The 27871-nt window shown below is 49.2% G+C and overlaps 1 protein-coding gene across 12 annotated transcripts in view; it reads left to right on the plus strand.

Moving 5' to 3' along the window:
- TNS3 (tensin 3) overlaps positions 1-27871 on the plus strand; it is a 223416-nt gene that overhangs the window by 14569 nt on the left and 180976 nt on the right. The window contains exon 1 of one of the 12 annotated variants that reach the window (XM_060415056.1): positions 22314-22742. The exons of the other annotated variants lie outside the window; for them this stretch is intronic. Within the exon in view, the coding sequence (XP_060271039.1) occupies positions 22665-22742 (78 nt within the window). The 5' untranslated portion in view covers positions 22314-22664. Of the gene's footprint in view, positions 1-22313; positions 22743-27871 lie in introns of those variants that run through there. 12 annotated transcript variants of the gene reach the window in all.

A 27871-nucleotide genomic window follows, 5' to 3' on the forward strand; every position in this document is an offset into this window, starting at 1 on the left:
CTGTGGCTGGTAATTTTTCCAATTCCTCTCAGGGGTCTCTGCCAGGAAAGAGCTGCGGAGAGCTCCATCCTTTAGCCACCTGAGCCCTCAATTCCTGTTCCTGCCCAAGACTAGGACACCCAGTAGAGTGTAGGATTGGAGAGTGAGGTCTGCATTAACAAGTGCAAATTTGGGCATGTTTTCAGCACTCATTCATATTTCACTTTGTCCCTGACTCACTGGCTTGCTGCCTTATTGAGTGATAATCTATATTTCTGGAGGCCTTTGTTGCCAGCTCTTCTGGTTGAAAGTAGTTTTATTCTTCGTCAAACACATGAAGATGGAACTTCTTTTGTGTGCAAGACAGTGCGCTCTCCATGCAAAGGGAGACAGTTGCTTCCAGCTCAGAAGCTGAGTTTAGCTCTGTGCACACGTGAAACTTGATGTAGGAAGGGGGTATGTTCATAAGAGCTAAAGGAGGTGCTGTGGGAACTGATCGTGACTAAGAGCGAGGCAACAGAGAGCCTAGGGTTTAAAGCAGATGTTTCAGTCAGGTATATCAGATATCTATAGATACATGTCTATGTTAGATCTATCTATCATCTATCTAGATAAATACATGAATTTGAGGGGGCCGGTGTGTTTGAAGTTTGCATGGCAGGCTAGAAATTTCCACAGGTTCTGATATTACAGTTTTGAGTTGAAAACAGTCTAGAGCAGAATTCCTCCCTCTATCTTTTCCCTTTAGTCTTTTCTCAAGGCTTTCAACTGATTGGATGAGGCCCACCCAATTATGGAGGAAAATCTGCTTTACTTGATATCTGCTGATTTAAATGTGAATTGTATCTGAAGAAACCTTTACAGCAACATGTAGACAGACATTTGTTGTCATAACCTAGCTAAAAGGACACAGAAAATTAAGCATTACAGAGGAGAATCTGGGCTAGATACAAGATTCAAGTAGCAACATTACTTTGTACTATCTCGGGAACCCTGGACAATTTACTTCCCTCTGAGGTCAAGGGCTCTTTAGGTCCAATGGCTGTTTACTGATTTATATAAGGAGAATAACGAGAAGTAATGTAGACATCAGGCTTGGTTGATCAAGCAACTCAACCATGTGACTGCCCATAAACTCTCTTCTCTGCCTTTTTAGTTGTCGCTTTCTTTCCCTGGTGGGCCTCCTGTGACTAGAAGATGGCAGTCAATCACCCACTGCATACTTCTGGAGAGAGAGCATCTCTTCTACGGCCATTCAACAAATGTCCTTTGGCCACAGAAGCCTTGCACTGACTGGTTAAGCCTAAGTTGTAGGTTTTTCCTGTAGTCAGTGACTGTGTTGGAAGAGGGGAAGATTTATGTGGGTTGGTAAATATGTGCCAGAAAAGCCACCAATGCTGTCCCCTCGCTGGCTGGCTTCAGCCCAGGGCTTCCATGAGATAATGCACTGTCTGGCACATGTAAGTACTGAACAAAGTGGGCTGTGATTATAATATCCCCTACCTGCAGAAGCAGGGAAGAAGGTCTTCTGTACGTTGGCTTAGAATAGACCTAGGTGGATTCCCCAGGGAAAGGTCCTTATTGAAAGGGACTTACTGGCAGGAGGGGTAGAGTTCTCTGTTGCCGATAAGTCCTGCTCTGTGGCTTACTGGCCTGTGACCTTCAGTTCCCTGCCTCTCAGTGTGTTTCTCCTGGAAGACAGGTGATAGGGCCTCTGTAAAGGGTGTGTCTTAGCATGGTGGTCAAATAAGAAGCTGGTGAAAGTGTATTTTCTTCCCATTACTTATGGAATGCCTCTTGGCTTAGGAGCCATTTTTATATATTTTGTCTCACTTGGTGCAGTTGGCACGACTGTTGATTTTGGAACCATTGTCACTGGCTAGAGGTTTGAGAGTCCCTGAAGGGTGATTCCCAGGCAGGGGGTTCCAAGTTTCCCGGCTCTGATGCTGTTGTCTGTAGTGATGTTTGCACAGGGCAGAGGGACTGGCCTGGTAGTGCCCAGTAGTGAGTCCAGACTTGGCTTTGAGGTGAGGGCAGGAGCAGGAACTGGGGTCGCCATCATGGTGCCCAGAGCGGGCGTCTTTGGCACTCATCTGGGCTCCTGCACCCCTGCTGGCAGCTTGGTGTGTAATTGGCCACTGATGCGTTGTCTCCAGGCACTGATAGAGTTGGCCAGCCTTGACACCTACTTCCATATGCAAAGTATTGATAAAGTGACAGGCCTTGAACTTATTAACACTGTTCATCTTCAGGCAAATCTAAAAGAAGTCTTGTCTCTACGCATAGCTAAGAGACTGATGACCTGTTCTGCAGGCAGTTAAGAATCCCACTGAAAAGTCACACCATCTCTAAGGGTGTCCACACAGCAGATTGGAGACCTTCATTCACCCAGTGACCCACTTCAGCAGCAGGCACCTCACCATGATGAAGGATGTGGATGTTCAAGTGTCTGTCCCATCCGCCGCTGACCAGATAATTCTAATTCCATTTCTTGGAGTTTTTAAAAATAATTGTAAATGGTGCCGGAGATGTTCTTTGCAGAACTTCATTGAAGAAAAGTGGCTCACTGCCATTTCCAAACTGATCACCAGCTGGGCCCTGCTCAGTGCATTGCCCACTGGAGGTGAGCACATCTGGGGCGTTTGCCATCACTACTAAAACGGAGAAATAGTCTGTCAAAGTGCATTGCATTTGGGCCCCGGTTTCCTGTTGGCCTTGAGCAGCCACTCAGTTTGGCGTGGGTGACTGTGCCAGTTGTCTCCTGTGACACAGACCACCCCAGACTCAGAGGATTAAAGCAACAAGGTTTATTTCTCGTGGTCCGGGACAGCCTGGGGTTGGGGTGGGGGGATGGCTGGGCTCAGCAGGGGGTCTGGACATCAGCCTGTCCCTCCTCGGGGCCACAGGTCTTGGGTGTTCCTCAGTAGAGAGCTTTTGGGTTGAAGAGGGCAAAGGCATAAGCTGTGGGGCAGCCCTGCCTGTGTGCCAGCAGTTTCTGTGGGCCACACACAGCGAGATCTATGCTGATTCAAGGTCCCTGTAGGGTGAAGTGTGGAGCAGTGTTTCTTTCTGAAATGCCGCTAGCCATTCCCTTTAGTGACTGAGCACATTCTGTTTTACTGTTCGGCCTCTTGCTGATACCAGCAGTGCAGGCACCTCAGGAATCACCCAGCTCCGTCTGATTCTGAGCCTAGTATGTGGGTGTACGCTGGGGCCACGGGACCTCTTAGAGTTCTCCCTGAAAAGAACCGTCTGAGTGGCCGTGAAAGTCCTCCAAGAAGACAGGCCCTCGCCGTGTCCTCCTGTGTCTACTCTGGGCTCTTCCTTCCTGCTCCTTCATCCTCCTGACGCCAGTGGAGACTGGCTGTGCTGTTGCCCAGTATCTTGGGTCAAGGTTTGCTTCTCAGAAGACCAGGGGTGAGGTTATGTGCTCAGCACCACTTCCAAGAGGGGTGTCTCTGAGGGCACATGTCTGAAAGATGAGTCCGGAGGCTGACTGTGTGTCCCAAGGTCTGTGGGCCACTTGCTCCCCAGATGCACTGATTCTAACTGTCAGCTGACACTCCTCTGAGCTGGTGGCCACCTGTGAGGACAGGTGTGGAGCCTGGAAGATGCTCAAGGACTGTATAGCGGCCACCTTCCTCCAGAAGTATGTGTAGCCTGAGGATGTGGAAGAATTGCTGTGTGATCCTGGGACAGCGGGGTTACTTTTTGGAAGGGTCTGTTTCATCTGTGAGCTGGGAGAGGAGGCTGTGAGGTTTGTGAAGATGATTTTAGTTTATGGTGATCTAGAAGAAGAGTATTTCTGGAACTGGCATGGCTCAGCTGAGGGCTGGGCCTCTGGTCTGCTGTCCGCAACCTTGCTGGTGTTTGTGTGGGAGTGTGGTGCTTGCATGCTGCTGTCCTGGGTGGGAACCTGCTGGGCAGCCCCTGGATGCCCAGTCACAGGCCTTTTAACCACAGACATAAATGTGCTTGTTATTTCATCCTTGAAACCTCCAAGTCCATGTTCTAAACCCACTGAATTTTAACTTTAGTTCCATGACTTACTGCCTTGCCAGATTTCCAAAATGATTTGAAAAGCACGTGGAAGTATGTATGTGTGAAGACTGGGGTCTTCCCAGGTGGTGTTAGTGGTAAAGAACCCACCTGCCAATGCAGGAGAGATAAGAGACATGGGTTCGATCCCTGGGTTGGGAAGATCCCCTGGAGGAGGCATGGTAACCCACTCCAGTATTCTTGCCCGGAGAATCCCATGGACAGAGGAGCCTGGTGGGCTACAGTCCATAGGGTCGCAGAGTCAGACATGACTGAAGCGACTTAGCACACATGCACGCATATAAAGATGATTAAATAGTCAAAGGGAAATACAGAGAAAGAGAGAAAATATAAATCTGAGAAGCCCATGTAGCCCTTGGAAGGTCAGTGTTCAGTGGATATTTAAAAAATTCTATGTACCACAATGATTTAGCTGTGAGCCTCCTGGAAGCCAGTTGGGTAAGGGAAACAGGTGTTTCTAATTGTTTCATTGTATCTATAGAATAAAAATAAATGAATTGGAGAAAAACAGACAACAGAATCAGAAACAAAGTTTTCCAAATCTGAATCTTGAGGGAATGCCTCTGTAGAGTCCCTGCAGATTCCTCAGTCACATCCTACAACCAACATAGTAGAGAAGTAGAGCACAAGTCTCCAAGAGCCTGAGTGGTGGCCAGGGGCAGTGGTACTAACTCAGGTCTGCAGGAGGAACAGCCCGAGGAACATAAGCATGCTGCTCCAAGTGCACCACTTGGATACAAAGATAAAACCCTGGAATATTGTCCTTGAACTCTAGGGTCCCTTAGGGCCAAAAGATGGATCTATTCCAGTCCCCTCTGCCTGCCAAGGCGTGTTTGTCCCACCTGGCTTCCCTTGGGGGCACCGTGGAGGCCCTGGGCTCCCCGTGACTGGATAGAACCTGCGCCAACACTGCTAACTCAGCACATCCTCACAGAGACCATCTGGGCTGCCTCCTTTGCGCTTTGCATTGTCTTCATCTGAAACTGAGGAGTGAACAGGTTGTGCTGAGTAAGTGTTCTCTGGAGCCTAAAGGTGCTTGTCCAGTGTGCTGATGCTGGCCACATGTGTGAAACATGGCCGGTGTGACTGGGGAGGGGAATTTCAGATTCCTTGTTAAATTCTAAGTCATTTAAATTTAAAAGCTGTTAGCAGAGTACTGTTATTTTTCCACTGAACATAACTTTATTGTTTTGCTGGGACTATATTTCACTTTAACTCAGAAATTTAGTGTCTAAACTGAGATGTGCTGACAGCATAATATGTGCAGAAGATTTTGAAGACAGTGCCAAAAAAAAAAGGTAAAATATCTCCTGAGTAATGTTCGTGTTGATTGCATGGTGAAAAAAATAACCATTTGGATATATTGGGTTAAGTAAAATATATCATTAAAATTGCTATCATCTGTTTCTTTTCAAAATGTGGCTACCAGAAATTGGAAAACTACATAAAATGTGGCTTGTATGCTATCTCCAGTGGGCAGTGCGGGCCCAGGGATGCCCAGATGTCCTGGTTTTGATGCCTTCTTGACCTGGGGGCAGACAGGGTGCTACCTTGTGGATCTGGGGGTCCGTCCGTGCACTGGACTCATGGTGCAGCCCCCTCCTGCTGGTGAGTTAGAAGGAAGAGGAGGACAGGTGGTAGAGGCCAGGTCAGCAGCTGTCCTCTCAGGGACAAAGACGTGTTCCCAAGGCACCCTTGGACATAGGTGCCTAGGACCTGGGGGGACACATTTGTTGTAGTTACTCAGTCAGTGTGGGTGTTATTTAAATTTCTCTGATCCTTACCGTCACTCCCTTGAAGGGGAGGTGACATTTTACAAGTTCTTGGGAATGTTGGCTTTGAGAGTACTGCTCTTCTGAGTAGTTACTCTGTGGTGGCGCTAGCAGTAAAGAACCCACCTGCCAATGCAGGAGATGTAAGAGACACGGGTTCAATCCCTGGGTCAGGAAGAACCCCTGGAGGAGGGCATGGCAACCCACTCCAGTGTTCTTGCCTGGAGAATCCCATGGACAGAAGATCCTGGTGGCTACAGTCCATGGGGTTGCAAAGAGTTGGACACAACTTAAGCGACTTAACACACATTGCTGGAAATCTGTATTCAGATTTCCCTGATTGCTTCAAAATGACTTTTCTAGTAGGTGTGTTAGAATCAGGATCGTAACAAGGCCCCACACTGCACTAGCCTTTCTTAAGTCCTTATTCATCCATCTGCTCTGCAGCCCTCCTCTCTTGTAGAAGATGCCAGATGGCGGGTGGGAGGGCCTGGCATGGGTGGAAGGGGTGGGTGGACTGAGATAGATTGGGTGGGAGCAGCCTTCAACACCCTGTGATGTATTAAGGGAGGGTTAGGGGTCATGCCCTTGACCTTGATGGAGGCCTTGAAGCTGGGAGAGCAGGAAGCCTGTTCTCTCTTGCTGGTTGGGTCATGGTGAGTACAAAGAGGAGGTCAGTTTCTTGTGCTGCCTCTCAGCTGGCAAGATGTCCCTATGTCCTCTTGTCTGTCCTGGCCTCTGGGTCTCCATTCTTGGTGCATGAGCAGCCTAGTCACTTCTGTGCGCCAGAAAGTCCTGGGGGCTCACCAGTGAGTGAGTGAAGTCGCTCAGTCATGTCCAACTCTTTGCGACCCTGTGGACTGTAACCTACCAGGCTCCTCCGTCCATGGGATTCTCCAGGCAAGAATACTGGAGTGGGTTGCCATTTCCTTCTCCAGGGGATCTTCCCGACCCAGGGTTTGAACCTGGGTCTCCCGCCTTGCAGGCAGACGCTTTAACCTCTGAGCCACCAGGAATATTATCGACTCACCAGTGGTGAATGTCGTAACACTGTCCCTGGGGGACAGCTGTCCTGGGGAATGTCTACCCTCATTATATATATCTGAGCATGCTTGCTCAGTGTTTCATATTTACTTAGCGTACGCCTTGAAGAGTGCAGTAATCAGCCTGCTGGGGAGTGGTTTTGGGCTCTAGGAAGTTTCATCTGGCTTTCCCATGCCCTGGTCCATGGACTTGCTCCCGGAGGTCCTGCAGAGCCCCCTGCTTCCCTGTAAGGAGGCTCCATCTGGTGTCAGAGCTAGATTTTCTCTCTGGGCTTGCACAGGGGGACATGCCAGGGGAACCCCCAAGCGAGCACTGAGGGGTGGAGATGCGTGGGAACACGAGTGAGGCCAGTGCCTCTGTACCGGCCACACCCCTGTCCTATTCCTGCTGCGTGGGGCTGGGATGATTCTGTCCCAATTTTTGTAGGGAGGAAACACAATTGAATTCTGCAAGTGAGTGAAGGCAAAGGTGGGCCTCAGCCCTGTGTCCTTAGAATGAAAACCTGGTGCCCTTTCCTGCCCCACACACCATGTAGCTGTAGCAGGAAGTATACCCGGTCAGGCTCTGTGAAATCTGTGCCTATGGACACTTGTGAGGAATCGGGGCGCCAGAGTCTGGGAGTTCCTGGTGAGCCTGAAAGTGGGGGCACAGATGGGAGCTTTGCATTTTGCCTTGGGCTAAGAAAAGAAGAGAAAACAGTGTGAGCAGAGGAAACATTCCTGGTGGGGATTACCTGGAGGTGGCCCAGCCCCTTTGATCGCCGGTGCCCTGGACTTGCTGCAACTTGCTACCATCAGGACAACAAATTCTCTTTCCCCTTTTATGTTGGGAACCCACACAGGGCTCTGAAATTGGAAGCGCTTCTTTCCTCTGCTTGCAGGAAGCATTGCCCTGTCTGAAGGGGGAAGACCTGCTGGGGCCTTGTTGATGGGGGTGGGATGGTCCTGAGGCTCAGGACTGACTGACAGAAAGATGGCACATCTCCTGGAGGCCTGCTTACCACCCACCTCCTACCCGGAGCTCCTGAAATAGGACATCCTTCCAGATTGTAGACTTTCTCTGGAAAATTCCATGATACATGCTTTTGAACTGTGGGAGCCACCCCTCAGCACATGCTCCATTGCATTTTGGTGGAGTAATTCTTTGTTGGAGGGTTTGGCCCAGGAATTGCACAGCATCTCTATCCCCTCCCAGTGAAAGTTGGTGACCACCCCACTTGTGGTGACGATTGAAAGAAAAAAGATTCCTTTTATTTCCAAATGCCCTTGACATCTCTCCAGTTATTCGTGGCTAGAGAAGTCACTCAGTACTTGAAAAAAAATGAACTAGGATGAAAACAATTCCAGAGTATTCTACAGGTTGTAAAGTATTAAAAAAAAATTTTTTTTTTCAGTTTTTAATGCATCTATCAATCAATATGTGTTTTACCAGGATGCTGGTTGAAATGTACTTCTTACTGTGTGTTGCTGTCAAAAAGTTTGGGAAAACACTGTGGACTGACAGGGGCGTTTTTGTCATTATACCTTATGGATATTCTTTTCTTGTGTTTGAAAGATTAGAAGACAGACATCTTAGAAGATTAGGGAGAAGGACTGGGTTAAAAGAACTCAGGTTTGGGTAAAAAGGTCCTTGTGTGAGCTTGGCATAGGCAGGATTGGTAGTTGTGGCTGAGGTAAAGGGCCCGTTTGTCCAGGGCCCTTCAGGGGAGGCGTTTGCGTTCTGTGTCTGTACATGGATGTGAAGACCAGAGAGAGACAAAGTCAGCCCTTTTGAATAAGCTGCCTAAGAAGTTTCCCAAACACAGTGGAGCCCACGGTTGGCTCAGGCGTTGTTCAGATTGGTGGGCGCTCCCAGGAAGGCCAGCGCCTCTGGCTCAGGGTGTCCCCATGGCTCCCTCCTGCTCTTGCTCCTCTCCTGCCCTTGGCAGCCTTCCTGGCGATTCGGCATGGGCACAGAGCCTGCTCCTTTTCAGGCAAGGGAGTGGGGGCAGCACCCTCCACACCAAGACCCACGGGAGTCGAACCCCGACGAGCTCACTTGTGGAAGGAGCCTTACCACTGGGGTCCGGCGTTCATGCCAGGCATGCAAGAAGGTGTGGGTGGCCGGCCAGGGGTCTGCACTGCATGCCCACCTCAGAAATCTCATCTCATCCCCTCAGCCTTGGTCTGGGAAGTAGCTGCTGCTAAGTCGCGTCAGTCGTGTCTGACTCTGTGCGACCCCATAGACGGCAGCCCACCAGGCTCCCCTGTCCCTGGGATTCTCCAGGCAAGAACACTGGAGTGGGTTGCCATTTCCTTCTCCAATGCAAGGAAGTGAAAAGTGAAAGTGAAGTTGCTCAGTTGTGTCCTACTCTTAGCGACCCCATGGACTGCAGCCCATCAGGCTCCTCCGTCCATGGGATTTTCCAGGCAAGAGTACTGGAGTGGGGTGCCATTGCCTTATCCAATCTGGGAAGTAGGCTGAAGCCTTATTTCACTCTGCTTAGGAAGTGTGGCTTAGAGGTCCTCCCAACGACGAGAGAAGCTCATAGCAGGGCACAGTTATTGGGTTAAAAAAGAAATTCAAGCAAGTGATGAGCGAAGTCATTTTGTCCTCTCAGGTTGCACAGAACATCCCTGTGGTGACCCCTGATGCTCCAGGATGGGCTGTGAGCAGTGGCTGTGGAGAGCCGGGACAGACTCTGGGCTCTGGGACCAGGGAATTGAAAACATTCTGGGTCTGCCTCAGGGTAGCCAACTTCTGTTTGAGTAAATAAAAGGAATCTTTAAAAGATCACATTTTGACTTAAAAGTTTCTCCAGAAGCCCCTGCAGTCGACCATGTTTTGAGTGGAATGTCTCACTGTCCAGGAGTTAGTGGGGTTTATTTTACAAAAGAAGGTAACAGGGTTCAGGAGGCTCCGAATGTGCCCCTCACAAAAAGCCCCACCTGCTTGCCTCCCCCTTTGTGGATGAGTGTATATGCGCACACAGGCATGCATGCAGGCATATACACGTGCTGTATGTCTGCACGTGTGCATCTGTGAACATTTCTGTGCACACATGTTGCATGCTCAAGCTCACACATATATGCACACACGCATCTGTGTGGTGAGTATCTTATGTGTACGCGTGTGTGCATGTGTATGCATATGTACATATCCATATGTATTCATATGCAAAGCATGTGTATAGGATATGCACACGTCATTGTTGGTTTCCCTCTCTGTTTTTTTTCCTTTGGCTGCACCTGGCAGTATGTGGGACCTTAGTTTCCTGAACAGGAATCGATCCTGTGTTCCCTTCAGTGGAAGTGCGAAGTCTGGACCGCCGTGGAAGTCCCTGTCGATTTCTGAAATGGAAGCAGAGAGCCGTTGGGCAGATATTGTTGTTGCTATTGTTTTTGTTCCTCAGGCAAATCATTTCTGGAGCTCACTCACATGCTGAACTCCAGACTGCTTCCTGGCTTGGCAAGGTTAACGTGAATGCTTTGAGCAGTTCTTTTATTTGTCAAGCCCTTGTTATTTTGTGAGAATTCATCTTGCAGCCAAAATAACCTCAGGGGAAAAATAATGAAAAAAAGAAATGAATGAGATGTTTCAGAAGAATGTGACTGGAATGGGGTGTATGCAAATAAATAAGCTCGCTGCTCCTTTTCATTGTCTATTTAAATGTTTCCTTTAAAAAAGAGAAAATGATAAAGACACAACCACAAGAGATACAACTACAACACTGTAACCTGGGTATGATGAGAGGAAGGGAAGAAAGCCTACTTCCTTCTACTTTGCCTGCCCACCTGTCTTTTTGGACGAAGATACATTGTTGAAGCTCTTTGCACAATGCCTCTTAATGTGCCTTAGCAGAAATATTCTTTGTCATTACATTGTCTCTGCAATGTGAGGACTCCTGTCTATGTAATATTTCTGGTTATGGATTTGCTCACTGGCATATTCTTCCTAGGTGCTGGGGTTACCGCATGGCTCCGTCCCTTTATGGATTTTGTTTCCCCCTCGCTGTGACTGACGATGAAGACATCGCCCCTTCCTGCTTGGCACCTCTGTCTTCTAACACCTCTTTAACTGGAATTCACAGGGATTGAGTGAGCAAGGCCAGGAGCATGACCATTTTTGTAGTTTTTGATCTATATGGTCACATCACTTTCCAAAGTGCCTCCCTGGATAATGAACTGTCTTGTTCAGGAAGTCTCCTCATTGGAGTTTTGGGCCAAAGTCTCTATGTCCCCTCACTCTGGTCTCCTCTCTACTTTCATCAGCACTAAGCAAGACAGAACCCTGCCACCCTCCACGTCAGGGTGGGTTTGGGCTGCAGAACCTCGGTCCTGGCCCCTGCCACCACCTGGTGCCAGCTATCAGCTGCCACTGTCCCTTGCTGGGGGCTCTTTGTCACGTTGCTGCCACCTCTCCCTCCCTCCAGTCACTGTCACATCACAGCCCTCCTGTGCTCATAGCACTCTGGCTAGCTCTGTTTCTCACAAGTCAAGTCCTTGCATTGGCCTGGTCCCCTTCCCACCTCGGAGCCCGTTCTGTCCCACACCCCTGCCCTGGGCATGGCCTGCAGTGCCTCCTCTCCACCTGTGGGCCTGGTGTTCCTTAGGCTTCCGTGTCCGTGGCCTCTTCTCCATCCTCTGGGTGCACAGGCATGCATGCCAAGTCTCTTCAGTCTGTCCGACTCTTTGCAACCTATGGACTCTAATACACCAGGCTCCTCTGTCCCTGGGCTTCTCCAGGTGAGAATACCCCAGTGGGTTGCCATGCCTTCCTCCAGGGCATCTTCCCGACCCAGGGATCAAACCTGTGTCTCTTATTATGTCTCCTGCATTGGCAGGCAGGTTCTTTACCACCAGCAGTACCTGGGAAGCCCCTCAGTCACCTGCCTATAAAATATCAAATCGCCCTTGATGAAGAAGCACCCTGCTCTTACATGTCCCTGGCATGGTTTTCTGTCTTTTTCACTTGGCTTAATTTTTTCCAGAGCATTTGGTGTATGCCGTATGCTGCCTCTGGTGCCTGCCTGGCTGCCTCCTGGAATGTAGGCCCTGTGAGGACAAAGTCCTTGTTTCGTTCATGCTCCGTTGCTGGCGTCCAGTGCTGGCACATGGACACGTGGTCAGGGTCCTGAGGGGGATACGCACGTGGGGAGCGACCCAGGCTTGTCTGTCTGCTGGGTGGCAGGGGGCCCTGTTTGCCTGTCAAGAAAGAGGCAGTGGGGGCACTGCAAAGGGTCAACTCCTTTGGGGGCCAGGTGTCCCAGGGAGTGCTCCTGGTGTTTACCTGGCGGCCAAGGAGGCTGAGCCCTGGCTGACCCTCTGCAGAGTGAGTTCACACTTCTGGGCTGGGAGTGAACCTGGAGGAGGATCTCAGTCACCCCAGAACCTGTTCTCCTTCGGGGTGGCAAGATGCCCCCAGAGTGGGGAAAGACTGGTGGGAAAGATCAACACGTAGATTCTTCTGTGCCTCTCTCAGTCTATCATAGGTATTTCCATGTCAGTGAGTATGGATCTGATTGCTGCTTTTTATGACGGTGTACTCTTAAAGATTCCTGTGTGTTAGTGCCATCAAATTGTCTCAGGCAATTTTATTGTTGTTCAGTCACTCAGTCACATCCGACTCTTTGCGACCCCATGGACTGCAGCACTCCAGGCTTCCCTGTCCATTACCATCTCCCAGAGCTTGCCCAAACTCATGTCCATTGAGTCAGTGATGCCATCCAACCATCTCATCCTCTGTCATCTCCTCCTCCGCCTGCCTTCAGTTTTCCCCAGCATCGGGGTCTTTTCTAATGAGTTGGCTCTTCATTGGATACTGAAGCTGCGTCCAGTTTCTCCTGCTGTGCATACTTCTGTGAGGAATGGCCTTCCATCTGAATCTTGATCTCCCCGTGTGCTCATTGCTTTAGAACGTGTTCCTGTGTGGAATCGCACACACCATGCATGTTCTCCATGAAGAGATGCAGATTTTGTTTGCGTGTGCCTTGCCGATTGAGATGCTGTATAAGCATGACTTGTGCGTCTCCTGCTTTGGGACAGGGTCCCTGTGGTCTGGCTGCTACTGTCTTGCTTTGTGTGCTTCACTTTGCAAAGGGCAGTATGCTGAGCTGTCCTGCGGGTGCTGCTGGGCGGGAGCCTGGGGTAGCATCCCTGATTCCGTTTCCAGCCTTCATTTATGCAGCAAACAGGCACGGGTCTTCCTGTGATGAGGCGTGACACGCTTGGAGAGGCGAGCATGGGATACTGTACGTGCTTAATGGGCTGGGGGCCAGTGGACCTCACGCATGTCACCTTGAGAGGGCCCTGAAGGGAGATGTGTTTTGGCATTTGGGATGAAGGGCCTCCAGGTGGAAAGCAGGAGGGGAGAGAGGAGACCAGGTAGGCGCCCTGCCTTGCGAGAGGGGTCAGATGCAGCAACAGGGCTCTGAGCGGCGGGGAGGCCTGAAGGGGTCAGGGAGGGGCCTGCCAAGGGCCGTGAGGAGCACATTCATTCATTCATCACTTAGTCTGTGCCTAGTGCTGATTCAGGCCTGGGGGATCCCACACCAGCCAGGCACATGGGGTCCCTGCCCTGTTGGATGGACAGGCAGTCAACCCATCCACAATGCCCCCAGGACAGGAAGTTAGGTAGCCATAAGGACACTGAAGGATAACCAGGCCACATGAGGAGAGTGAGTATGGGCAGAGGTGGGAGGGCTATCTCCACAGGGTGTCATGCAAGGCCTCTCAGAGAGGGTAACGTTTTGGCAGAGATTTGAAGGAAGTGAAGAGTAAGCCGCACGGGTGAGTTGCAGGTGGCAGGAATAGCAGGTGCAGGCGTTCTGAGACAGCAGCTTAGAGAGTGGGTGGGAACAGAGCAGGGGAGTTGAACAGGTCCAAGGCTGTCACGGGCTGGCGCAAATGGCCTATGGGCCCAAGGTCAGAAGTTTGGGATTTTCTGGTTAAAGTGTGCTTGTGAAAGCTGGGGAGTGTGCTGTGCTTCGTTAAGCCGTGATTCCTATTAAGGCAGGGCCTGTGGATGCAGAGAGCCGGTTAGCTTGCTGATAGGCGGCCAGGTGTGGTGGGGATGGAGACCAGAGAAAGGTCTTTTGGGGATTCGTTTTGAAGGGCTTGCTGGCAGGGTGGCCATATGGTACTTGGGAGGAGCCAACCCAGAGTTCTGACTTGGAGGGCTGAGGTTAATGATGCTCAGGGGATGGCCCAGTGGAGGTGTGGAGCCAGTGATACCTGGGACTCAGCAGGTCAGAAGGGAAGGGCTGGAGGGGACATGGCGTGTCATCAACGATGACAGGATAGGCTGGAGGGGACAGCTGGGGGGAGTGGGCACAGAAGACAGTCCAGGACACTTAAGAGGTGCTCAGGGGACAAGGACTGTCCAAGGGAGATGAGAGCAGGACCCAAGAAAGAGAAGGTACCCAAGAAAGAGAAGGAGGTGGGGGCCTGGGAACTAGGGGAGGGAAAGGCGGCACGTGGGTAGCAGCCAGGTGAGCTGGCAGCTGGGGTGGGTGAGGAGCAGCTGGGGGTGATGAGATAGGTGGGGACTGGTGGGCAGTTTGGGAGGATGGAGAGGAAATTCTGGTTGTCAGTCCCAGGCGTGGAACCTGGGCAGTGGACGTGGACTCTAGCCAACCCTTGAAGGAGTTTCCCTGGAAGAGGATTATGAAATGAGCCATGATGGTGGCAGGGGTTGGAGGTCACACAAGGGCCATCTTTTTTTCTTTCCTTTTTAAAAAATTTTTGTTGTTGTTAGTCACTAAGTTGTTTCTGACCCTTTGTGACCCCATGGACTGCAGCACACAAGGCTCCTCTGTCCTTCACTGTCTCCCAGAATTTGCTCAAATTCATATTCATTGAATTGGTGATGCTATGTAACCATCTCATCCTCTGTCATCCCCTTCTCCTGCCTTCAATCTTTCCCAGCATCAGGATCTTTTCCAATGAGTCAGCTCTTCACATCTGGTGGCCAAAGTATTGGAGCCGCAGCTTTAGCATCAGTCCTTCCAATGAGTATTCAGGGTTGATTTCCTTTAAGATTGACTGGTTTCATCTCCTTGCAGTCCAAAGGACTCTCAAAAGTCCTCTTCAGCACCACAGTTCCAAAGCATCAATTCTTCAGCCTTCAGCCTTCTTTATGGTCCAACTCTCATGTGCATACATGACTACTGGAAAAATCATAGCTTTGACTATACAGTCCTTTGTTAGCATAGTGATGTCTCTGCTTTTAAATAATTTTAAAAAAATAGTTTTATTTTTGGCTGTGCTGGGTGTTCGTGTTACGTAGGCATCTCTCTAGTTGTGGCGAGCAGGGGCTACTCTCTGGTTGAGGCATGCAGGCTCTCATCGCAGCGTCTTCTCTTGTGGAACAGAAGCTCTAGGGTGCCCGGGCTTCTGTAGTTGTGGTGCGTGGGCTCAGAAGTTGTGACTCCTGGGCTCTGAAGTGCTGGCTCATGGTTGTGGTACATGGGCTTAATTGTTCCAAGACATGTTGGATCTTCCTGGACCAGGGATCCATTCTGTGTCTCCTGCATTTTCAGGCAGATTCTTTACCACTGAGCTACCAGGGAAGCCTGCAGGGGGCCCGTCTTTAAAGATGGATGCCTTGCAGCCTCTGTGTCTGACGGGGAGTTAGCACAGGAAGAAAAGTTGGTGAGGCTGGACTGTAGGGGAGCGAGAGTCAAGGCTGCTACGAGCACCTGCTGTCATCCAGGTTTACACCCTGCCAGCTGGGAGAAGGGTCAAGACATTGTTACGCATTTCGTTTGCCAAGGGCAACAGACTGAGTGTTGGTGTGCATGGGGTGGCTAAGCACTGGTAGGAGCCCACTGTGGAGGGGGATGGGTGGCAGCACCCCTTACAGAGGTCTCCTGGAGGCCAGACTGAGTGCTTCTTGCAGGTGGTGACCTTTGCTTGTGTCCTTGACCTTGGCCATCCCAAACTCATGCACAGTGGGTGTACAGTGGACTTGGTCAGCTGATTGAACAGTAGGTGGCCCTTGAGCCCCTGCACTTGTGATAGAGGAGACTGGAGAGCTAGTGAGCAGAGCCCCGCACCTGTGCTTCCAGGGGTCCACCCCCACCTACCCCACCTGAGACTGTAGGAAAATCATGCCAGTAATGAAAGATCCGAAGCCCCCTTCCTCCAGCGAGTGCTGACAATCTCTGAAAGTCCTGGTCTCAGTCTGGTCTACCAAACCAGATCTTTCTCCCTTAATCCCCAGCCCATCTTTGGTGGTCGTGACCCCCCTGGAGTCAGCTCCCATTCTTCCTGTTGCCACCACCACTAAGGTCCTAGTTGAAACACCCGTCCCCACTCTGCTAGCCTGTTTTGCAGGCGGTCTGCCTCCTCCCATCCCCCACCCTCTGCCCCCTCCTGCCCCTTTGCTAGTAAACCTCTGACTCCCCATTTTCTCCATAGTCAAGTCTGATCTTGAGTCTGGCTCCCAGTGCCCCCCACCCCAAGCTTTCTCATCACTGGGACCACTTTCTTCAGGCTTTATCAACTCTCTGTCCCTCCCACACAGTGAACTATGGGGAAAGAATGGAAGGTGGGTCAATGGTGCTGTGAATCATTGTCAATCAGCTAATCAGAAATCAAAGGGCAGCAGACATGAGGCCACAAGTTCCAAGGCCCAACCCAGGTGTGACCATGGGGTGTGGCCTCTAGTGACCACTGCCTTAAAACCTGGCATCTGTCTTTATTGATTTATAGTCATTCATTCCTCTAGTAATGTGTATCCAGCACAGCCTGGGTTCCTGGAGGACACACACGGTTTACTGTGTGTGGGGGTGGGGCCTGGGGACACACAGAGAAAGCCTGTGATGGGGCAGTGCCCAGGCAGTGTGGCTTCTGTTTGACCGGGACAGACAGTGTCTTCCTCCGGTGGACGCTGATTCCTGCTCTCTCGGCCTGGATGGAGATTTTGCTGTCTTTTTTCTGAGTTGCAACAAACATTGTTATTTACAGGAAATGCTCTTTTCATGTGCTGGAAGCATCTTGGGGCATGATCTGGGTGAAGGAGAGATTACTTCAAGTCAGGAGCATCATACCAGGCTGGGAAACTTGCTTTTGTTGGAATTTAAATCAGAGATTTTAATTATTAAACTCTCTTTGAGAACACGTTGATGGGGTTGGGTGCAATCCCAGCTCCATCGTGGGCTCACTGAGTTTGAGGGTGACCCAGGTATCGGGGAGTCACCCCAAAGTCCTACCTTCCCCACAGCAAGATGAGACCCAGTCGTGCCTGCCTCACACCCGTCCTGGGACTACAGATATAGATTCATAGTGGCGATGATAAATAGAAACAATGTCTGCTTTAAAAAAAACAAATCAGAAATAGTTAAAACTTGTTCATATTGAGGGCTTCCCTGATAGCTCAGTTGGTAAAGAATCCACCTGCAATGCAGGAGACCCCAGTTCAATTCCTGGGTCAGGAAGACTGGCTGGAGAATGGATAGGATAACCACTCCAGTATTCCTGGGTTTCCCCAGTGTCAGCTGGTAAAGAATCTGCCTGCAATGCAGGAGACCTATGTTCGATCCCTGGGTTGGGAAGCTCCCCTGGAGAAGGGAAAGGCTACCCACTCCAGTATTCTGGCCTAAAGAATTCCATGGAATGTATAATCCTTGAAGTTGCAAACAGTCAGACACGACTGAGTGACTTTCACTTCACTTCACTTCATATTGTTGAAAATACCCCATCTTTCTCAGAAACTGATTTTTCTCCTCATTATCTACTTGGGGCCTCTCCCCTTAGTCCTGCAAACTCTTCTGGCTGTGCAGGGACCCTTCTTAGCAGGAGTCATTGTTCAGCTGATAAATTGTGTCCAACTCTTCTTGACCCCATGGACTGCAGCACACCAGGCTTCCCAGTCCTTCGCTATCTCCCAGAGCTTCCTCAAACTCATGTCCATTGATTCAGTGACGCCATCCAACCATCTCATCCTCTGCTGCCCCCTTCTCTTGCGCTCCATCTTTCCCAGCATCAAGGTCTTTTCCAATGAGTTGGCTCTTCACATCAAGGGGCCAAAGTATTGGAGCTTCAGCATCAGTCCTTCCGATGAATATTCAGGGTTGATTTCCTTTAGGACTGCCTGGTTTGACTTAGCAGGGGAGGAAGAATATTCGGTGGGCATCACACCAAAGCCTCTCTGCTTTGGGGTGAACTGCACAGGGACTGTTTGAGGTCGGCAGTGAGCTTCTTCTTGTTAGCCAATGAAGAAATGGGAGGCCCAGGGTGATGACTATAAACCAGCAGACACAACACAGTAGAGCAAGGTCCAGGGTGCCCCGAGGCGCTGTCTCTTCTGCAGCCTCTGCAGCCCATCTCAACCCTGCCTCTCGGAGGAGGCAGCACTGGACCCTTATGGGCAGAATCCCTACCCAGAGTTCCTGATGTGGTCTAGCCAGGTTTGGTGAAAGCTAGAGAATATTGGGCATTTTGGGTTCACAGAACTACGGAGGAATGAAAAGACTGGGGTTCAATCCAGAGATGAAGCTTGGTGACTCAAAGGGTGCTCTGTCAGTGTTTCCTTTCCAACCACACCCTCCCTGTAGGGGCCAGTTCCCAGGCACACAGGAGGGCTGTCTGGATGCTCTAGCAGAAGGGACAGGCCAGATGAGACGCCTCTATCCTCACACCCGACCTGGGGAAATAACTTGGGTTTGGGACTACCCGTAGGAAGTCGGCTCTGCTGTGACAGTGGAGCATTGCTCGCTAGGTTAAACTTCCCAAAGCCTCTGCTGGTTGCCAACAGCTGGGGATGACATCTCTGCAGAACAGGGATTTCTGGAGGGGCTAAGGGCTTCCCTGGTGGCTCAGATGATAAAAAATCTGCCTGCAATGCCAGAGACCTGAGTTCGATCCCTGGGTCAGGATGATCCCTTGGAGCAGCAACCCACTCCAGTATTCTTGCCTGGAGAATCCCATGGACAGAGGAGCCTGGCAGGCTTCAGTTCATGGAGTTGCAGAGTCGGACACGACTGAGTGACTGACTCACACACACACACACACACACACACACACACACACACACAATCCAGTATTATCACTATTTCGATATTCAAGTTGTCCCAGGTCTGGCCAAGACAGCCTCTGCAGGCTGACTGAGCCCCCTGGTCATGCAGCCCTACCATTCCGGAAGCATTCCTTTACCTTTTGGCATTTGTACCATCCCTGACTCATCTGAAATCACCCACGTCTCCGGGGAGCCCTGATTTCTTTTACTGGGAAACAGACGTGGGTGCTGCATGTAACCGCTACTCTTGGGGGCTTCTTTAGGCGCCCCTCCCCCACCACAGACAGAGCTGGGGAGTGTAGGGAGTATATATGTGCCTCTGTGTGTATGGGTGTATGCCTGTGCATGAGTGTGTGCGTGCATGTGCACATTTGCATTAATTTTCATTTCTGTATCTGTGTCTCTGCATTGAAAGCATGAGTTACACCAGCATCTGATTCCAGTCCCACAGCACAGCTTTCACTGAAATGTTCTCCCTTTCTGTGTTAGTAAACTCCTTCTTCGCCAAGTGGTCCCAGGACACAGTATGTTCATGTGGTTCCTCCTCTCTCACTTCCAGAGACTCCCGCTGCCCTCAGGGTTGGGCCCTGGCTTGCTTTGTGGGGCCCCCTTCCTCTCCAGGCCTGCTCTTAGGACGCAGACTCTGCCTGCCTGCCATCCATACCCCAAATGCATGCTGTGCTTCCGTTCACAGAAACACCCTGCCTTATGGTCCCCTGGTTCTTTTGCTGTCTCAAAAATGTCCCTCTCTCTTCTAGGTCTCAGCCCACCTGTCATCTGTTTTTCCTGAAGTCCCATGAGTGGGCTCAGTGCCCCCCTCATAATGCCACATACAGACATTCCCACCGTTGGGTAAAGGGTGTCACTGTAGCCCTGTGTTGCCAGGCACACAGGCTGCTCCTCAGCGTTCTGGGATGGCCTATGGGAGTAGCCTCCATTCAGTTAGATGAGATCCTGGATGGGCCAACCTCGCATCTTGTCTTAGAGTTGGACTCACTGCTGAGCTCGTGTCCCCAGTCCAGTCTGGGTTCCCAGTCTGTGTTGGTGATACAGTCCCAAGGCCTGGTGTTAGAGCTTTACCCTCAAAGTCTGGACCTGGGCTCCCTGAAGTCCATCTTGTGCAGGAAGAACCTCCTTTGTTTTTGGGGACTCAGTGCAGCCAGAATTCAGAAGCAGATGTCAGGACAGCAAGAAGCAAGGAGGACTGTCACTTTGCCAGGGGCAGGCTAGGCTTGCAGCACAATAGTGGGGTGAGTCTGGCAAGGCTGGAGTGGCTGGCTTGGTCCCTAGGCTGAGCTGGCCCCAAACCCTCATGCTTCAGCTTGCCTCAAGTGGTGGTGTGGGAAGCTAGAGGAAAAAGGGACTGGAGAGGGGGCCCGGAGGCAAAGCGGGGAGTCCTGGCAGGTGTGTGTTTGGGAAGTTCACTTGGGCTCTGGTGTTCTGGACTTCAGTGGACTATCTGGGATCCCTGATTCTCACTGAGTTGTGATAGCCCACTGTGCTATCATCTGTGAGGTGTGATTGCATGCATGTATTTATTATTAATAATAAAGTGTGGGAATTTTCTGAATGATGTATTTTTTAATCGAATCAGAGGAGATTCAGGTGTCCCTATGAAAACACCCGTTTGTCTTCCACTCTGGCGACCATGGGCCTAGGTGCGCTGGTGCTCAGGACCATCATTTCCAAGGGCCCCGTAGCGTGTGCAGCCCCCTCCATGCGTTCAAGGAGCTTTATCATGTTGAAAGTTACCTTTTTGCTAGGACTGAGGTTCCTCCTGCTGGTTCCATGGGTGAGACTGGTGATAGATCCAGCTGATTCCTGGGAAAATGTTTGCCTTGTGTGCCCTCAGACAGCAGAAGAGTGTGCTTCTAGCTGAGCCTGTAGACATAGCTCTGGGCTCCGTCTTGTTCTCGATGGTGGGGACTCAAATCCAATACAGACGTGTGTTCTTAGGGATCCTGCAATCACATGGGGGTGAGGGATGTGTATGAAGAAACAGAACTGAGAGGTGTTTACGAAAACTAAAGTTTGACTTCTTTATAGAAAAAGTGAATAATAAATAAATCTAGAAAATAAATTAACAAACGAATGAATGACTATAGAGACAGATGAATATACTCTTATTTGAAGGATGAAGGCAAAATGAAAATGAATGGGTGGCTGCCAGGTGAGAAGCCAGAATGATGTGTTTCTGGTTTTTTTTTTTTTTGGTGTGTGGTTGAAAGTCAAAGAGCAGCTTTGCTATTCAACCCCCAGAAATGGAAAGATGGGTATTTGGTGCCAGAACCTGAGAGGTTAATGTTGGCCTTTGAATTGATGGCTGGAATTTGCACATGTGTTAACCATAAAGGCCTGGGGTCTAGCCCACCCAGACTGCTCTCCAAAGCTAAGACATTTGGAGTTGCAAGCGGAGCTGAAGATCTGAAGTCAGAGCACTACACCAACACAGGGCATTACTGCTGCTGCACCCTGGGCTGGGCACAGAGGCAGGCCGAGCCACTGGAGCACACGGTGCTGCTATGCACACAGTGAGCCGGCAGGTCTGAGAGCATCCAGCTCCCTAGGCCATGTGCTCCTCTGCGTCGGCCTCCTCTGCGGGACCCCACGGAAGGGAGGAGGTGGCCTCAGCTGAACAAGTCCACTGTCAAGGGACCCCTTTCCAGCAATGTCGCTAGAGCTCCTCATGGTGGAGAGCTAAGAGCCACTGGTCCAGGACCCCTGCCCAAGACGACTCAGTCTTGTGGGGTCTGACAGGCAAAGGGCCATTCTGTCTGTGGATCTGGCCCACTTTCTCCCTCTGGGCTGTGCTTCAGGCTAAGGGACCCTTCCCCTTTCCAGGTGTCCAGCTTCCTCTTCATGTGAGACCCTGTCCCCACCATCCCAGTCACCTTTATCTTCTTAAAATAAATTAAAAACAGTTTCTAATTTCCTTCTAAAATCACAGACCCAGAGAGGGAACTCGGATGTGATTTGCTGGGAGCTGGATGGCTCTCTGGATAGTAAGGAGAGGGAGGGGTGCCGTGGATCCCAGACCCTAGGTTCCTACACAAGGCCCCATGGTCATTTTCCTTTGAGCTTGCTGGAACCTCTACCTGCTTCTCATCCCACTTTGGCAAGGCTGCTCCTTGTTTTTCTTAGTTGAAGAGGCAAATTGGAAAGACAACCTTTCTGTATTAGAGTTTTCCTTCTTTCCACTTCAAAGCCACTGTTTGCTGGCAGTACAGATTACCGGTGAGACTGACCAGTACAGATGCAAGTTTACTGGACAGTATACAAGATTTAAAGTCCCGAAAGCCAGAGAGCCTGCCGCTTTTGATTTTAAGTCCCTGGGTCTGCATTCTTGGAGAGGTCTGAAATCCTAGTAACGCTGTACTCAAGCCAAAGGCGGGGGTAATCCAGTGGGAGGGCCAAGGGCGTTGGAGGGCGATGGAGGGTTAGCCCCCCACCCCTGTCCTAGGAGGCGTTTCCTCGCCACTTTTCCTGGGTTTGGCTGAGAAACCTTTTTCCTCTTCTCCGGAGCTGCGGTCTGGGGCGGGGGGAAGGGAGCGCTAATTCGTGTCAGATGGAGGGGCGCCGGGGGGCCGTGCGCTCATTCGTCTGGGCTTTTGTTCGCGGCATCTGACTCCTGACGACCCAGTGGACTTGGAATTGGCGACCGCTTCATTTCTGGGCTCCCGGGGTCGAACTTCTGGGACTCCCAGACACAGGGGCCCAGGAGGCATACCTGCCGGGCATCGCCGCCCGGGAGGGGTCCGCGCCTGCTTCGGCCCTCCTCGCCCGGCCCGGCCCTCGGCGGTGGCCCGGACGGCCATGCGGCTGCGCGCCCTGACCCCGGGGCCGCCTGGAGGGTGCGCGCGCGGGGCGCGGGCTCGCCGCCACCGGCGCCAGGTGAGTGGGCGTTCTGCGAGGGGGAGGGGCGCAGGGAACGGGGACCCCGGCGCGGCGGGAACTGGGAGCTGGGGCAGGGTGGAAACCCTGGGAGTGGAAGCACTTTTGGGTTGGTGCACGCGCGTGCTTGTGTGTGCCCACGTACCCCTGTCTGCGCGCCAGTGCTCCAGTGTGTACGGGTGCCCTTGCACTCTTGTCTGCGCGTGCATGTTCGCGCTTTTGCCCGGGTCACTGCGCGTGCCCGTATGTCCACGAGTGCGCGTGTGTCATTGTTTATGTACGCGTGTCTCGTGTGTGTTCGTCTGTGCGCGTGCTACTTGAGCAGGAAAGAACGAGCGAGGGAAAGCAGAGCTTTGCCTGGTGGGAGGCCGGCGCCCTGGTGAGCCCGCGTGAAGTGGGAGACAGCTTTGCTCTTAATTTTCGAATCCAGCTCCGTCTTGGACACACTTCCTTGGACTCCTTTACTGGAATGGAAGCAGGACTTTGGCAGTTTCACGGACTCCCTTCTCGCTCGCGTTTCTTTGCGAAGGAAAAGGGTGCTGTAACTCTGGGCTGTGAGGATGCTCTAGCGCTGTGGCAGAACTGCAGGTTCCCCGGGGCCGTGTTACAGCGCTTGGTCCTGGGACTGTCTTCCATGGCGCTTGACTTAAACTGAGCAGACGCACAGGCCGCTCCCTACTAGGTTCAGCAGTCCCCTCTGGGTCGAATAATTAGGCATTTATTGCATTCGTTTTACTGGAAACTTATGAAGGTTCTGAGGAGTGAGAAGTTGTCAGAATGTCAGCCACTTGACATCACTTTGAGTTGTGCTCATTCTGGCTTTTAGTTTAACAATCAAACGTGACTCCTGAGAAGCTTGGGGACCGTGTGTGGAAGGCAGAGGATGCCCCTGTGCCCTGGGTCCTTCGGCTGTTGGTGGTTGGAGGCATCTCTGGGCAGGATCACTCCAGAGGTTTGGGGTGTGCTCTCCTCACGCGGGAATTTGTGGTGTTTAACTTCAGAATCGAGTTGCTGGGTGATTTTGCTGAGTGCATCAGCCGCCCTCGAATGCTACTGAAGGTTTCCTAGGTAAGAAAACACACACCTAAATCCTCTCTCCTGAAAGGAAAAGAGGCTTGGGTTGTGCTGGTTTAGGCTATGTGGGGGTAACTGTTGCCACTGCAACGTTAGCCTAGAGAACTGAACTGAGAGGACTGTGAGGTTTTGCATTTTCGCAGAGCAGAGCAAAAGGTTACCCTGCTGCACGCCTATGGAGCACTTCCTCGCTCAGTTTTGCAGAGATTTTTCTTTCTAAAAAGAGACCTCACCATCAAGACCAGCACTAATTACCCTGAACCCCTCAGGGAGTCCCTGTGGAGCTGGCAGCCTTGCTCTCTACCCTTCCAACTGTCTGCTCCTAACAATTAAATGCAATTTAGATTCCTGAACTGAGCCTGCTAAATGCTTCAGCGTTTCGGCCTCCCCTGTTCCCTGTGCACTCATTGGGCCCGCCTCTTTGGGAGAAATGAAAGCACAGTATCAGGTGAAAACAAAGGCAGCCTAATCCCGTCTAGGCTCACTTCACAATGGAGATGTTATGTACAGATGAAGCGTGAGCAGATGTTATTACACTATCTGAAATGAATTCCTCCACCATCCAGCCATTGAAATGGCTTCGGCCTCTACACAGCACCTCTGCTGTTTCCTTCCTCCAGGTTTCTAACTGTGGTCCAGCCGGCAGAAAAACCACAGGAACACAGTGCCTCTTTCTCCCTGGTTGTAATAAAGGTACTTGTAAGGAATAAAACGTCACAGTATCCCCTGTTGGCTCACAGAATACAGCCAATTCATTCAGTCGACAAGTATTAATTGAGGGTGCCAGGCACTGTGCAGGGCCTTGGAAGAAAAATAGATAAGAGCCTGGTGTCCTGCCTGTAGGAAATTACACAAAAGAGACGGCTGTAAACAAATAACTGAAATATAAGGGAGGAAAAGTGTGTGCCAGCTGGGGGATTATGACAGAGGGCTGTGTGTGTCAGCTACTTGAATCTACTCCTGTCTGAGCATGAGGCCTGGGTGGAGACTGGGTCTGAGCCCATATTCCTTATCCGTTGGCTGCGGGGTCTTGAGCTTGCACCCTAGTGTTCCATTTGTAGAACAGTGCTGGTTATTTATAGCACAGAAGGGCCCTGCCAATGTCATGGACTTCACGATAGTAGCACCTTCATTCCTCTTTTGTAAGCACTGAGTTCAAGAGCCCTGCTATCAAAAAGTATATGGTCTCTTGAAAAAAGAAACAAACATGTAGATAAGTTTGTAATAGCAGTGCCTTGCCATGGTGTATTAATCTATACACTATTTAGAAGTGTGTTACTTGATGTCCAAATACTTAGGGGATTTTACTAAGATCTTTCTGTTTCTGATTCCTAATTTAATCCCATTGTGGTCAGAGAACATATTTAGTACAACTGGAATAATTTAAAATTTTCTTAGACTTGTCTATTAAACATTCCATATGCATTTGAAGAGAATGTGTATTCTGCTGCTGTTAGGTCAAATGTTCTATAATGTCAGTTAGGTCAAGATATTGATAATATTGTTCAAAGCTTATGTATGCCTGCTTATTTTCTGCAATAATTATCAATTATTTATAAAAATAATATTAATTATTGAGAAAGGCTATATTAGTTTGCTAGGAGTGCCATAATGAAATAACACAGACTAGGTGTCTTAAACAGCATAAGTTTATTTTTTTATAGTTCAGGAGGTTGGAAGTCCAAGATCAAGGTATTGACGAGTTTGGATTTTTCTAAGGCCTCCCTCTTTGCTTAGTTTGTATGGTCCCCATGTCCTCACATGGACTTCCCTCTGTGTGCCAAGTTTCCCTAGGGTCCCCTTTTCTTTATATAAGGACACCAGCCCTGTTGGATTAGGTCCCTACCGTTATGGCCTCGTTTTACCTTGATTATCTCTTTAAAGGCCCTAACTTCAAACATAGTTACATTGGAGGTTAAAGCTTCAATATATGAATTTTGTGGGGACACAATTCAGTGTGGGGTAATGAAATTTCTGACTATCTATGTTTGCCTATTTCTCATTGCAATTCTGTCAGTTCTTGTTTCATATATTTTGAGAATTTTGTCATTAGATGCGTAACTTTGTTATATTCTCTTGATGTTTTTACCCTTTTATCATTATGTAGTGCTTTCCTATGTCATTGGGGCTTCCCTGGCGGCTCAGATGGATATCATTGGGAATATTCTTTAATCTGGAATCTATTTTGTTATTAGTACAGTCATTTCAGCTTTTCTTTGATTAACACTAACATTGTATATTTTTCTATTCTTTTTTAAAAAAATGTAATTTGACAATCCCTGCCTTTTAATGAGATGTTTAAACCGTTTACATTAATGTGATTCCTAATATATTGAGGTTTAAATCTATCATCGTGCTGCTTGTTTTCCATTTCTCTTACGTGTTCTTTATTACGGCTTTTTCTCTTTTCTTGCCATTTTAACATAATTTTGTTTTCTCTTCTTTGTTGTATTTATTACCGGCAGCTCGTTATTTTAGTTGCTGCTTTAGGTTTAGGTTATGCCTTTTTAGCTTCTCACAGTCTGCCTTCAAGTGATAGTGTATTACTTCGTGTATATTATGAGAGCCTCCCAGTGGTATACTACCATTTCTCCTTTCCTGAGCTTTGTGCTTTTATCATAAATTTTACTTCTACTTATGTTAAACCTCACATTGTATCATTATTAGTTTTTATTTAAATAGTTATCTTCTGATGAGTTTTAAGTAACAAGTAAAAGACCTTACATATTTGTCCATGTAATTAATCATTTCTAGTGGTCTTCATTCTTTTGTGTAAAGCTATATTTCCATCTAATATTATTTTTGCTCAGACTATCTTTAACATGTCTTGTAGTATGTGTCAGTGATAAATTATTGCAGCTTTTGTATATTCTAGGAAGGTTTTAATTCATTGTCATTTTTGAAGTGTGTTTTTGCTGGATTGGTCAGTTTTTTCTTAGTACTTTATATTGCTACACTGTGTTCTCACTTGCTTTTTTTGAATGAGAAATCTACTGTTATTTTAATGCTTAATCCCGTGAGTGTAATTTGTGCTCCCCTGCCTCCCTGGCTGCTTTTAAGATCTCTTTTTTTTCAGTTGAAGTATAGTTGATTTAGAGTGTTCTGTTCGTTTCAGGTGTACAGCAAGTGATTAATTTATATATATATTTTTCTAGATTGTTTTCCATTATAGGTTAATGTAAGATATTGAATATACTTCTGTGTGCTGTACAGTAGATCCTTGTTGCCTATCTGTTTTATTTATAATAGTTCGTTAATCCCTACTCCTAATTCATTCCTCCCTTTCCTCCATACTTTGGTAACTGTAAGTTTGTTTTCTATATTTATGAGTCTGTTTCAGTTTTGTATATAGATTCATTTAAGATTGTCTCTTTATAACTGGGTCTGAGCAATTTGGTTTTCATGTGCCTTATGTAGTTTCTGTCACATTTTTTTGTGCTTGAGATTTTTTTGAGTTTCTTGGATCTATGGGTTTATAGTTTTCCTCATGTTTTGGAAAAGTTTCAGCCATTATCTCTTCAAATTTCCCTCCACCCACCCATTTTCTTTTAGGGTCTTGTAAGCTGCTAAAAGTTGTCCCACAGTTCACTGATACTCTTTTTGTTTGTTTATCTATCTGTTTATTTACATAGGTTGTCTTTTCTTTCTGTGCTTTATTTTGGTAAGTTTCCATGGTGATGTCTTCAAATTCACTAGTCTGCTCTACTGCAGTGTCTGATCTGTTAATAATTTTATCCAGTGTTTCAGTATTTTTCATCTCAGCTATTTACATTTGCTTCTGTAAATGTTTGTTCTGGATCTTTTCTTACCTTCCTTTTGGAACAAATGGAATATAGTTATCATACTCTGTTAATACCTGTGTGCTTATTCTTGTCAGTTCAGAGTCACTTTCAGTTGACTGATTATTCTCATTATGCGTTATGTTTTCCTGTTGCTTTGCGTGCCTGATACTTTTTAAAAAAGTGTTTATTTGGTTTTATTCAGCTGCACCAGGGCCTAGCTGTGGCATGTGGGATCCTCAGTTGTGGTGTTGGGATCCCCAGTTGCAGCATGTG

This window comes from Ovis aries, chromosome 4 (genome assembly GCF_016772045.2).
Source record: "Ovis aries strain OAR_USU_Benz2616 breed Rambouillet chromosome 4, ARS-UI_Ramb_v3.0, whole genome shotgun sequence".
NCBI classification, from domain to species: Eukaryota; Metazoa; Chordata; class Mammalia; order Artiodactyla; family Bovidae; genus Ovis; species Ovis aries.